Source organism: Solanum tuberosum, unplaced genomic scaffold (genome assembly GCF_000226075.1).
Source record: "Solanum tuberosum cultivar DM 1-3 516 R44 unplaced genomic scaffold, SolTub_3.0 scf00201, whole genome shotgun sequence".
Classification (NCBI taxonomy): Eukaryota; Viridiplantae; Streptophyta; class Magnoliopsida; order Solanales; family Solanaceae; genus Solanum; species Solanum tuberosum.
This window is the reverse complement of record NW_006239126.1, coordinates 902,535-916,331: the sequence shown is the minus strand read 5'-3', so window position 1 is coordinate 916,331 and position 13,797 is coordinate 902,535. Positions and strand designations below refer to the sequence as shown.

The 13,797-nt window shown below is 33.2% G+C and overlaps 2 protein-coding genes across 2 annotated transcripts; both read right to left on the bottom strand.

Annotated features, from left to right (window-relative positions):
- Positions 1-427: 427 nt before the first annotated feature.
- Positions 428-4,567, bottom strand: LOC102581558 (acid beta-fructofuranosidase). The gene is made up of 7 exons (XM_006355428.2): positions 4,132-4,567; positions 3,871-3,879; positions 2,116-2,972; positions 1,740-1,901; positions 1,425-1,660; positions 857-944; positions 428-776 (listed from the first exon to the last, which is right to left on the bottom strand). The coding sequence occupies exons 1-7, from the start codon at positions 4,553-4,555 to the stop codon at positions 591-593; spliced, it is 1,962 nt and encodes a 653-aa protein (XP_006355490.1). The 5' UTR covers positions 4,556-4,567; the 3' UTR covers positions 428-590.
- Positions 4,568-6,770: 2,203 nt separating this feature from the next.
- LOC102581220 (transaldolase) lies at positions 6,771-13,147 on the bottom strand. Its single transcript, XM_006355427.2, has 13 exons — positions 12,928-13,147; positions 12,732-12,846; positions 12,542-12,620; positions 12,372-12,447; positions 12,117-12,200; positions 11,924-12,028; positions 10,220-10,300; positions 10,013-10,077; positions 9,326-9,395; positions 9,172-9,249; positions 8,619-8,716; positions 8,393-8,528; positions 6,771-7,236 (listed from the first exon to the last, which is right to left on the bottom strand). Exons 1-13 carry the CDS (start codon positions 12,985-12,987, stop codon positions 7,090-7,092), a joined length of 1,194 nt encoding a protein of 397 aa, XP_006355489.1. The 5' UTR covers positions 12,988-13,147; the 3' UTR covers positions 6,771-7,089.
- Between the last annotated feature and the right edge of the window lie 650 nt (positions 13,148-13,797).

Genomic DNA, 13,797 nt, shown 5'->3' with positions numbered 1-13,797 from the left:
GGTGACAAAATGAGCTGACGAAAATTTGATATGTTCAACTCGTTTAAATTTGAGTCGACTATTGATCCACTTATTTATAAGTTCAATCTATAAAAGTTAAGTTGATATATTATTCAGATTGACACACGAGAAATTTTGTCAAAAAATATTTTTAATTTTTTTTTTTTTCATATGTAATATTTATGTGTAGTAAAAAAATAATTTTACTAGATACTAAAAAAAAATTATATGATCCAACCACTCATATTACATACGAGTCCAAAGTATATGGTTGGTTACATTTTGTTATGGAGTAATTTGTCATTAATTGCACAATGCAATATATCCAGCTACATTTTGTTATGGAGTAATTATTTTCACAACAATATTATTAATTATTACTATAAATTTCACTGACCTTTGTTTGCACAAAATAAAAAAATAGACGAATAGAGAAAACATACTCTTCACTGATTTCTTCATTATTTCCATTACATAAATGGAGAGAAGAATAGGAAAATTGGGAAAAAATAAAAATTACAAAAAATAAAAGAATGACACAAAACAATACATGCTTATAAATCAAAAAATGTAATCTAGGTACATTAAATTTAATTAGATTTTATATTTGCAGAATTCATTTGCCAAATCTTGATTGTTGCAGTAACGCTAATATCTGTTGCATTATTGAATAAATAGATCTTAGCATTTTCATATATTGCTTTTGTCGGATATACCCTTGATGTTATTGCTGTCCTTCCATTTTGTGCAAAACTTTCTACTATCGAATGATCAACCTGTTAATTACGCAATTAATTAATTATTCTTTACAAAAAAATAATTAAGAAAATGATTAAGGAAAATTAATATTAATTACCAGTGTCCTTAGAGAAAGTTTTTCTCCTTGGAGAACTGGAACTGTGCTTCCATAGATTAATTTGCGTACATCTGTTGCTTCAGATGACCTATAAACATTAAAAAAAAAAATCTTAGAATCGCCATTATTTTACTTACTTAACAATAATTTCACCGTCTCAGTTTTTATGACATAATTTGACACGGCACAAGTTAAAGAAAAACATATTATTGGAGTTAGAAAGGGGTATTTGCGGACCTTAACATTTATAGGAAGTTCAAGTACTCTCTTCGTTTAAAAAAGAGTGACCTAGTTTGACTTGACACAGAGTTTTAGAAATTAAAGAAGACTTTTAAATCTTGTGGTTCTAAATTAAAGTTATGTCAAATGTACTAAACTGTCATTTAATTTTTAACATGTCACGTGGAAAGTTGAAATTAAAATGTTACCAAAAAAGGAAAGAGATCATTCTTTTTGTAACAGACTAAAAAGAATAGGAGTAATTTTTTTTTAAAAAAAGGGACTAATAAGAAAATAACACGATTTTTTTTTAGATGATGAAGCAAGAGGGAGAGAAAATAAGTAGTACCTTGTGAGATCATTGCAGAAAAAAGTGTTGAAATTGCCAGTAAGATCTTTAGCAATGTAGAAATAAATTGGAGTTTGTTCTGATAAGCTATTATCTGTTAGAACTAATAAACCAAATGGTCCTAATGCACCACGTTCACCAGATCCACCACTCTTTATACAATCATATGTAGCATTACTTCCATCTACTTTCTTCAACACATTTTGGTCTATTTCAAATTCAGCCATTATGTCCAACTGTAACAATAATTCAACGATATAAGTATATATATTGTCAATGTATATAAGTTGAATTTAATCGACAAAATGTACTAACCTGAGTGGCAGAACCAACTTCTAGTGGGACAATTGAACCTGGTTTAACTACAACCTTGTTGAATTCATTGTTGTTTGATCTCAAATTCTCTACCTCAGCCACTGGCCATGTAATTATGTTGCTTCCTGTCTTCTTATCATACTTTATAGTTCTTGGAATTGACTGTTTTCGAAATAAAATAATAAAAAATCACACGTTACCAATTTGTTCAATGAATTGTAAAAGTTGTATAAAGTTTTAGTTTTTAGTTCTTAATCATAGGCCGTTCTGTCATTGTCTGATTTTTGATTACTTGTCACACTTCAAATTATGTATCTACTTGCACGACTTTTAAAAATAAGGACAAAATCTAAATGATACGCTAAAAAAGAGATACCTGAAGTGAGGCCCAACCCCTGCAAATATCAGCAGCTTCACTATCAGTTTCTTTAATCCAAGCCCAAAGAACTCTTCTCTTTTTTTCTTGATCATAAAATGTTTTTGATGCATAAAAATTACCATAATCATATCTTAACCCAATACCAACATCAATTATTGGATTATCAGGTACCCATTTTCCTGCCCCTGCATCATAAGTTCCAAGGGCATAATAGTCATTTCGATCATCGTCAAGACTGGACTTCAAAACATGTTTCACTGCAGGCCCATTTTCTGAAGTGTCAAGCCCATTTTCAACAATTTTAGAAACCGGGTAAAAATCCACACATTCCCACATACCCGTACCCGGTACACCATGTAACGCACCCTTCAACAATTCAAATTTTTTAAAATCAATTGTGTCATAGACCAATGAGATTCCGGTTTTATTAATCTTTGAACCAATAGTAATACGCCATTTGCCTTCCGGTGTGGTCCACGCGGTGGTGGGGTCACGGAAGTCCTTGAGCCCAATTCCGGGTGGTGGGATGAGAACCGGGTTGCCCTCATACTTGATCCATTTTTTTAATAGAGGGTCCGATGGGTCGGCCGGGTACGCGAGATTTTGGACTTGGACCAATTCGTTGGTTGACCCGGTATATAACATGATAAGGTCACCATTAGGTAAAAAAGTAGCGGATCCAGTCCAGACACCGTTAATGTCATACCATTGGTCCGCTACCATAGCCACTGGCAGATGCTGCCAGTGGATTAGGTCTTTTGAGACTGCATGGCCCCATACAATATTTCCCCATACAGCTGCCTCTGGATTGTATTGATAGAACAAATGATACCATCCTTTGTAGTATAATGGACCTAAAAAGATTTTTTTTAAAAATGGAGTTAGAACAAAGTAGAAAAATACATATTTTATTCATTCAAATGGAATATACCATAGCAAATACAATTAACAGATAATGTAGTATTAGGTGAAATAGGATTCTAGCTAGAATCGAATCCTGATTTGTCGGGTGGTTGCTTTAGCTTGTATCAGTGGCACAGGGTACTCCTATGTTTCTCATGGGGTGCATTGTTAATTATATGCTAATTTTTGCCAGTTTCTCATGATAGATATACATAATATACTTGTTTTTTTTTCCAAAGTTAACCGATGACTCACCTATATACATATGAGTCCGCCTCTATTTATGTATTTGTTGTATTCTCTGATTCATTATATCAATTTCAAATTTGAAATAGAGAATTAAGATATTTTACATCTTATATAAAGAGTGACAACATTTTATAAATGTTCCAACTCAACTCGAAAGAACTAATAAAAGGCATTTACATTTTTTATAGGCGTTTTTAACTTAAAAATGTATGAATAAACTAAGGTCAAATATAATTAAATAAGTTATCCACCCTTGATTGAAGCAAAAAAAAAAAAAAAGAACAAGAAAAGGTTGTATATGGACAGACATGATGGGAAGTTTGTGTTTGCTCCTAGAAAATTCACATGCAATTGTCTAAAGACAACTGTCTTTCATCATTTTGACAAAATTCGTCTACTTAAACATTACTACTGTATTATATTCTAATCAGGTCATGATTTCATCAATAATTTTCAATATATCAAAACATGAAGAACGACAATATATTTCGTAAAACTCCGTAAAGAAAGTTCTGAAGAGAATACAATGTATACACAGACGTTATTACTATTTCTTAAATGCAGACACAAATAAGTAGTACTAGTAAAATATGAGCTTACCATTAGGATCTGAGGAACAAAATCAAGCAATTTCCGTGATCAACGCAATCCAAGTCAAAGAATCCAACACATGCCAAAATAAGAACAAATCATTAATAAAGAAATAATATTGTCCTATAATTCTTTAAATGGGGAGAAAGGCCTAAGATGCTTGAATTGGTACAAAACTATCCTTTGTCCACCTTTCGGTCATGAAAAGAACAAGCTCAAAAAATCAGGATCACGATTCATTATTTACAATAATCTAGAATGATTACTAACCATTCATCCAATTCTTCTTAGGTTGAAAATGAAACGACGTTCTTTGCCAAGCCAACATTTTTTGGGTCCACGGAAACGGCCGTGCACCCAAAAAATGTCCGCGTGACTTGGCAGAAACACCTTCCGTCACGCCACGCGCCAACGTCCTCATGGTGGTTAACGGCATTAGATTCGAACCGAGCATGTTGCACACCGTCTGTTCCGGTGGTACCGGTCCCGGATTTACATCATCACTATCGTCGTTGTTCCCGTATTTCACTGCCACAAAAAATAACAAAAATGCCACTAAACCGGTTAATATCATGAACGTCGATTTTTTGGGTCTCCGGCAAGATGATGCCGGAGTATTACCGGAGTCGTTATCCGACTCCGGTAATTGAGTGTACGGAACGCCGTTGTTTGATTCTGAATTAGGGATCGACATTTTTAGTTTTGATTTTGCATGGTAGACACTATCTACTTTTACGACCTTTTATAGCACTACAAAAAACTAACCCTATTTTCCTTTTCTTTTTTTTAAAAATAATTTACTTCGGAAAAATTGACGGTGGGAAATAAAATCTGTTTTTAAAGTTTTTTCTTTTTTAAGATTTGCTTAATTTTGTTGTAATATTGGATTTCCTTTTTTGCTACTAAGAATAGGAGTGGTTTGGTTAAAAGGTTGACAAGGTAATTTAGGAAATAAAATTATTAAAAATGATTTATTTTTTTAATATAGGAGGTTTCTTTGAAAGATAAAATTTCAAATTATTTACTTTAATATATTGGTGTTTTAAAATGAGTTGAAAATTTCAAAGAGCCGTCGTCATAGATATTTAATGACTGCTTTTAATTTTGGAAATTTCAACGTTCAAAAAACGCTAATTATCGAGTTTCCGTAATTATCTTTGTTTTTTCTAGGAATACCAAGACCTTTAATATAATGATTATTAAACAAACTATGATTAAAAAGGAGTTTTTTAATATTAAGTTGATGAATATAATAATTCATAACTCTAGAACAATTATGTTATACTTTTAATTTAAATGAAAATGATTGAGGAAAACTATTACTTGTTGTTCATTTACATTTCAAGTCACACTCTTAAAAAACAGTAAATAAAATGACGATTTTTACTATATCATTTCTAATTATTATAAGTCATCTAAATAATCAAAATCAATCAAACATACTCTAAATGTTGTGCAACTAACTAACAATAAGGGTAAAATTAGTCATACTGAACAAGTAAAAATGAATATTTATTTTTAGATAGTGAATACGTAAAACTGAACAGAGAGAATAACTAATTAACAATGGCGACATAATGATGCTTCAAGATTCAAACTGCCATCAGTGTGTTATTGGACTACAAACCCATAGGCAATTCATTCTTTTAAAAAAAAAAAAATCATTTTTCTTACATTGGTATCAAGCATATCTCCACATTGTGAAATAATACAACAAAAATTAAAAAATAAAAGGATCCAATTGCATCTTCTCCTAATGAAATTGGGCCAAGTGTACAAAAAATACATCCTGGAACAACAACAAAAATCAGAAAAAAAACATGTGCTTGACCACATGTAATGAGTTGCAACAAGGTTCCATAGGCTAATGTTAATAATGCTGTTTTGTCTGATGGACCATATCTTAAAATCAATCATATTTGTGTGTGTTGGCCAATAGCTATAGGAGAGATTGAAAAAAACATGAAAATTTCAATACATTGGATACATTGAATTGATTAATTATAATAATGTAATTGTCCATGCTTCCACATGAAACCAATTTGGAATTATTTACCAAGTTCACATGGTGACAATGAGATTTTTCACATGCATTTACTGCAATAAAATTGGATTCACATCGATTTGGTGTTTGGTTCTTAATTTAGATCAATATTCCAGTGGATGATAATTATTTTAATTTTTCTTTTGTATGTTCTATGATTTGTTTTACTCATGAGATTGATACCGAATTTGTAAAATGGATATAATTAACTCGATTAATTATTATATTTGTGAGAATGTCTAGGTTCAAATTTCACCAAAAGCAAAATCTGCAATCAACCTGCTTTCTTGCATTCCTTCTATCTTTCTTTATATGTAGTTCTTTTTTCTGTCGATATAGATTTTCGATTTAAAAAAATTATTTGATCTTCTTGTTATTAGGACACATCCATATGGGCTTTTTAATGATCTGATATGAATTATGATCATAGTTTGGAATCTCAATTATTATGGACATTGATCCATATGATATCAATCATTATGGAAACAACAGTAGGTGGATTATGGGAGTTGAAGGTTGTGGCTCATGGTTACAATTTCATTCCTGCACTTCTAGTGTTGTTGGATCTAGATTTCACCAAGGTGAAGCTCTAGGTTCATCCTTTTAAAAAAAAAATAAGTTAGAAAAATCCTCTAGTTAATTTATGCAACCATGATTGATTTGATGTAAATATTTGATGAGGGTAAATTTTTTTACCCAATTTCTTGTAGTCTTTTCTTTGCCCTTTAATGTAAGCATAAACCAAGATTCCTCCAATACTTGTTTTCCTGTTGCTAAGTAGAAATTCGAAACTTGGTATTTTGGGAACTAATTACATGAATACTTGGAAGACTGTTTCAAAAATAAGGTGATTTTCCAATGAATATATGAAAATGCCAAAACTATTAAACATCAAAGTAGTACTTGGCCACTATTCAAACATTAATATTGGAAGAGAAACAAGAAAAGGAACCCCAAAAGCTAGATGCTTGAGTTCTTAAAAAATTATTTTTATTACATTAGGGAATCAGTGACGATGCCGGAAGGACAGTGAGAGGTAAACCCACATATTGTGTATGAAACTCTCACTTAAGCCTTGATGCTAGGTGGGTTCAAGACTCCGAGTTCAAGGTTTAAAACTAAGAAAAGTTAGCATATATCATTTAACGAAAACACGAACATTGTGCAGTTGCATGTTGCGCTTTTCATACATTTGGTGGTGGCCATATCTTGCCAAACAATTCTTCAACCCGCTTAGCCTGATTAGTATACCCATCCATTCCAATAGTGAGGAGCTCCACCGATGCAGGACCCATAGCCGAGGAAAAGCTATACTGATCCCACTTTTGAAGCTGAAATAGAATAGCATATCAGCAACTGAAGATCATATCATGAGTGTATTCAAACAACAGTGTACTGAGAGTTAAAAATTTCTTAGAAGTTGCAGAGAAGAAGCAGATACAACTTCAAATAAAACAATGTTAAGAGCCCAAAATATTTTATGAAACATTCATCCTCAACCCTTCTGTTTTTTCTTTAAACTATAGGGCAAGAGAGTTATGTTTGGTAACCACAATATTTGCCTCCCCAACCAAAGCATCATTTTCCAATACGCACTAAGGCCCTTTCATAGTGCCTACTTGCTGTCAAGCAGCTTATCAAAGAGGAAGACATAGTCTCGCTCTCTTAGGGCTATTATTGAAGATTGTAGGTATCTGATGGCGAACAATAGAGCTACCATTACTCATATTTGGAGGGAGGCGAATCAATGTGCAGATCTCTTAGCAAATGAAGGAAATAAGCATGAAGAAGATATGATAATCTGGGAAGCACCACTCAAAGAAATGTTCTTTCTTTCTCCTTGCTATTCCACCCATGTTGCTTTTGAAAGATTTTAAGTAGTTTATGTAGTTTTTTTTTTCCATTGAACCGAAAAATCTAAGGCCCTTTCTTGCCCCTTGTTCGAATCCCCACATCTCTCACACCCAACTTCTTCTTTCTCTTTCTCCTCTTCTTCTCACCTATCTTGAGTTAATTGTCCTTCAAATTTAAATATCACTTTCTTTCCATGGTTTTTCTTATTATATAAATAGGATGGTACCAAACACATTTGTAAGTTTTAAATTCCAATATTCCCATTTTACTCTTAATGACACTCCCTTATAAGAACATGTCATTTTTAAACCACAAGAATCAAATTTGGTACGACACCTTCAAATTAGACTAAGATTCCAAAGTTTTCTTTATATTCCTCCATGCTCAGCCAAACTAGACACATAAAAAGATAAAATGAAACAGATCTAGTAATTTTAAAATTTCACAGGCAGCAAAGAGTCAAAGACCATTCTGCAGCTTATTTCTCTTTGGGAGATAACCTCAACAAATTTCATAACATGATTTATATCAGATCCATTTGCTTTCTTGTCAAATAATGTGCCATAATTTTCTTTTGTCAATTGGAAATAGATTCATGAGAATGGAAGATACGAGATGGATATGAGACCAAACCTCATCTTGAGTGAAATTGAAGGTAGCAGCGGATTGTGGGGATAACCTTCTAGTAAATGAGTACTTCTCATCAGGTAGGGTCACTGATTCTTTAAGAGATTGCAATACCTTCAGTGGGGTAATAATGTAATCCACCCTGAAGTTGTTAACATAGTTATAAGCACCACATATGGACCAGATCAGGCGCAACAAAACATTTACATTTTCGAAGAACAGTCAAAATTACCCCAAAAGGTTGAAGACATCCTGCTTGTTCCGTACTGCTGCAGCCATCAACTTTGTCTTGTGCCCATACTTGTGGATGTAATTATAAGCTTTTGTTACCTGAAAAGGTGCAAAGAACACTCAGCAGTTAAGTGATTTGGTTGCAAGATGTCCAGGGAAAAGTCATACAAGGAAAGGCTCATAATATCTCAGTTCCACGATTGTTGTTCAAAGATGGGAGAATCCAATGACAACATGGCACAATAACATCAAAAATACAATTGATCAATACAAAACAAAATCCAAGGAGGCATTCAGATATTCATGAGAAGCAAAACAGAGAGGTATCTAGCTTGGGTTCTACAGTTGCTATGGTAAAAGAACATACATGTCCATATTTTGTGATGGTTACGAGATCCTAGGTTTTATCTAAAAATATGTTATTCTCAAACCATCTCGATTTGAAAACTAGTCAAATTTAGTAAAAGCGTCCAAGTCCCCTGTAATATTTAAATCCCAGAGGAATAATCATGCATTTGGGGAAAAAATAAGAGGAAGAAGGTGGTAAAACTGACCAAAGCCAACCCTGGGTCTTCTCCTCTTCTAAGAGCACTTTCAACTTCAGAGTCACCAGTGTGATTGCGAGACCAATCCTGAAAATAGAGATAAATATTATGCCAACAGTATTAATCCAAACAACACAACTTCTTATAAGACAAAAGAATTTACCCTCAGGCGACCAACAAAAATCTGAATGACAGAAGCACCAGCTTGAGCAGCAGCAGCAGCTTGACAAAAGCTAAGAAGTCATGACAAAAGTTTCTTATAGATTTAGATAAGAAAAGAAAATTTCAAGCACTCACCTACATTATATATTGCATGTTGACTTTGAATGGAGGAGAAACTATTTTAAGATTTATGTCTATATTACAGAAAGAATGAGGGAGCAGTATATCAAAACAACATACTTGGTAAAGCTTAGGCATGCATCAGCACTTGAACCAATTTTCCTTTTTCTCATGTAAACTCAAGATCACAACAAAGTATATGCTACATGAACTAGAACAAAGTGGAAACCAACAATTATAAAGAGTTTGCCTAAAAATAAAATCTAAATAACTGGAAGAGTATATAGAGCACACATGAGAATTATCTCAATTCACAGCTCTACAGAATTAATGACCAGCACAAAACTATCACCAATAATGAATTAAATGAAATGCTAACAAAGGAGTATGCACAATGCAAACCAAAATAATTATAGGGTTTCACTGTCCATAAAGAATAATGTATGGTCTAATTTGATAGACATGCTATGGAAGGAGGAGGTGGCAGATGAAGAAGGTGATGAAAAATTAGTGCCATACACGGAATATGAACATGAGCTCTAGTCAATCTGTGTGTGAAAGTTTATACCTGTAAACAAAAGTTAAATGTGTCTGTATACCCTCAGCTTCGAGCACCCTTGATGCCTCAATTCCCTAAAAGAAAGATAAAACCAGACAAATGAGAAAGGATAACCCTTCAGAAGAATCAGAATCCAGAACTTTCAGAGACAGTTAGATTCAACATGAGTTGATCTACATGAGACTGAAACAATTATATTTGTCTTATGGCACTCACTTGCCAAGTTGCAGGAATTTTGAACAGCAATCTTTCTGGAGGCACTTCAATTTCGGTATAGGCTTTCAAAAGGTCATGCACCTGCAAAGTTAAGTTGAACCCGCTCAAATACTATCCCAAAAAAATAGGAAATGCCACAAGAAAGGTAAAGAATGTGATATGGTGGTGACAGGATGCGATTTTACATTTCAAAAACATTAAATGACATTTTATAGCTAACCATTTAGACAATTCCCCACAAACGGGCATGTATATGCAGCCATTGGGTGATTCTGATCTTTTGGTATTTAAAGATTAAAACCTCAAGCTGAGGTTAAAGCTGAATAAGAGTGGCTCCAATTCTGATTGTCTGAAAATTGGGTTGATTTTTCTTGAAAAGGAAGCCTTTTTCACTACACTCTTCAATATCTTTTGCAAAAAAAAGAAGAGAGAAATTCAGAAGCCGCATTTTCCTTGAGAAAAAAACAATATTGAAAAGGTCAACTTTATTGAGGAACCATTTATATCAAACACAACAAACTTTAACTACTATCTTAATAACTATGCTCAAATAAAAAGAGGGAACTTAAAATCGATAGTTTGATACATTTACTGGATAAAAAAAAACATAAAAAATAAAAATAAGACGACACTAGTACTGCAACATATAGATAGTGAGAGAGAGAGAACTACCCCGGGATTTAGTATATTTTACAACTTCCCACTAACAAGGAAAGTTCTAAGCTAAAGAGAGGGAAATAAGAGTTATCATATTTCTCAAACAACCACCAACTTGCAGGTTAGCCAGCAGTAAAATGATTGATTCAATTTTTCATGTTTACCATCGATGTTTCGGATATTCCAAGCACTCTACACCAGTAAAAAGTAGAATACAATCCTACCACCATCAATGGGATGGAGAGAATAGTAGTTTCCAATTTCTAAACCATCAATGATATAGATATAAATATTAAATAAATCAACGTCTGAGAAAAATGTTGTTGATTCTCTATCAATGACCAAGTCAAACAATGTGGAATCAAGGGCCATCTCATAGCTAACAAATTTTCCAACAAGTAATGTTTTTCATTATTTTCCAGCTACTGTAAAGCTCACCCTGTCCGCAAAGTCCCTCTAACAAGCAGCCAATAGTGGCTGCTCCCACATTTTCTCCCTTGGTGACATGTACCCTCAACCTTATAGTTGAAGGCGGAGGATCCTTGCCATTTCTTCCATTAATTTATCAGTTTCGATCAAGTCATCTCTTTCAACTTCACAATTTTATGCTCTTAGAACCCAAAAACTGAGAGCTTCTTTTGAAAAAAATCCCTCCATATAGAAGTTTGTCAACAAAAATCAGAAACTGAAACTTTGTTCAAGAGTCTTATGAATGCATATTTCGTTGTATTATGATACAGACAAAAGGAAACACTAATATGAACTGTTATAATTACATACTGCGTTAAATATGTACAAAATTCTCATTATTTGATTGACTATTGAAGAGGTCAATGCCAGGGAAAAGACTAGCCCAGACAGATGAATCCTAATGCAGAGGCAGATCAAAAATTTATACTTGATGGGTTCAACCTTTTATAGTCTTAGTACTGAACGCATTGGACTTTCGATATTATGTGTTTAGGTTCATTTGAACCCATTGAACATAGGTTCCATCAGCCCCTCCTAATGAATACTGAATTACTTGATACTGATTTTCACTACTACCTTTCGCACAATGCCATGTGTGTCGTATGCGAGGCGAGCATCCACTTCAGTAGAAACTCGACCAGGCACAAGCTTTGCTAGATCACCACCAACGTGTGCTAAAGCCTATTATCACAACAAACAATAGTTAACACAATCATTGACTACAAACACACTATAGTACACACTTAGCTAACATAATAAAGGCACCAACCTTGTTGAAAAAACAAGACATCTGAAGATCAGAACTTTCCAATCCATAACACTCAGAATCTGATAAAGCTCTGTCTACAGCACTCTACATCCAATATATGCACTTCGGTCAGCACAACATCAAATCAAATCAGCATCTATTCGGATCATATTCTTAATTTTTCACTCTGTCTTTGCATGATATCTACTTGATTTATAAGTATAAAAAAGTGTACACTTCGTAGTATTTCAAATAGTTATAACTCCTAATAATTACCTTAAATTTTGTATCAGGAAGACCGCATATGCCTAAGAGCAGAGAAGAGCTTACAGTACCAGCAGTTGGAGGAAATCTATAAATCCGAAAAGCAACAAATAAATATACACATCAAATGAATATCGCTCAAATAAGATTAAACAAAGCAATTCAAAAAGCACACAACTAACTTCTCGAAATCATCGAAAATGACTGTATCTGGAACGATCTCACTATGACTTGCTACAGCATCCAATTCAGTACTCAAACCTAAAATCATTACAAAAAACTCACCGATTTCACTGATTTCTCATCCAATCAATATAAATTTACTGAAAAATTCACCAATTTGATTATACAAATTGAAAAATCATGCAGTACCTGTATCGAGAGATGAAGAGAAGCCAGCGGAAGCTCGGATTAGAGGAAACGATCGGCGAGGCTTGAAAATCAAATTCGGCTTCGCAAAATTAACTGCATTTATCAGCTTTCTGTCCTGTTTGATTACATAAACAAATCATTGAACATTCAAATATGAACATTACACACATATAGAGAGAGAAAGAGAGAGCGATACCTGGAGAGCCGAGGAAGATGAGAGAGAGGAGTATAGCGGAGAATGCAAAGAGGATGACATTTTCAACTGAGAGAGAGTGTGTGAGTGAGTGATGATTGAATTGAGGGAAAGTGAATCAATCCGAGCTTTATATATTGAAAATGGCGAATGTCCAAATGGAGAGAAACTGAGGATGTACAACTGTTTATGCGCAACGTATAGTTCAATGTGGGAAATTGACTATTGTCTCGGTACAACGAAATGGATAAAGCCATAAAGGAATATTAATAACATTAGAATTTTAATGTGATATATTCGTGGATAATATTAGGACACATGTTTACTCTGTCTTAATTTATACTATTAGGGGTCGTTTGGTGTGAAGGATAACTTAAAATAGTTTTGGGATTAAATTATAGTGTCACTTAATTTGTTGTTTGGTTGGCAAGTCAGGGATAACTTATCTCGGGATTAATAATTAATACCGGGATAAGTTATCCCTTTCCATGGGTAGTATAGTAATCCCGGGATAAAATGACAAAAATGTCCCTTTAAACACTTTTTATACATTACTTTTCACATTTATGAAAGGTATTTTTGTAAACTTATATATTGTTCTTAAGATTTATTATTTGAATACAACAAACCAAACACTCAATAAAAAATAATCTTAGCATAACTTATCCCATCATAATTTGATACAGAATTTATCAAATAAAATAACAGTTGGATATATCTAACAACTTATCCTTATTAAAACTACTTTAGTACTAACTTTTAGTTTAATAAGTTATCCTTACTAAAGATGGTGTCATTAATATGACATTCTTATTTGGAAAAAAATGAAAAGGAAATATCGAGACACTAAAGAATTTATTTTGCAAACAAATG

Coding starts and splice junctions, on each gene's coding strand:
- LOC102581558 (XM_006355428.2), bottom strand. CDS start 4,555: ATGTCGATCCCTAATTCAGAATCAAACAACGGCGTTCCGTACACTCAA. Junction 945..1,424: donor TTCTGCAATGATCTCACAAG/GTACTACTTATT, acceptor TAATGTTTATAG/GTCATCTGAAGCAACAGATG. Junction 777..856: donor AACTTTCTCTAAGGACACTG/GTAATTAATATT, acceptor CGTAATTAACAG/GTTGATCATTCGATAGTAGA.
- LOC102581220 (XM_006355427.2), bottom strand. CDS start 12,987: ATGTCATCCTCTTTGCATTCTCCGCTATACTCCTCTCTCTCATCTTCC. Junction 10,301..11,923: donor CACATGGCATTGTGCGAAAG/GTAGTAGTGAAA, acceptor TTAACTTTGCAG/GTGCATGACCTTTTGAAAGC. Junction 10,078..10,219: donor AAATTCCTGCAACTTGGCAA/GTGAGTGCCATA, acceptor TCTTTCTTTTAG/GGAATTGAGGCATCAAGGGT.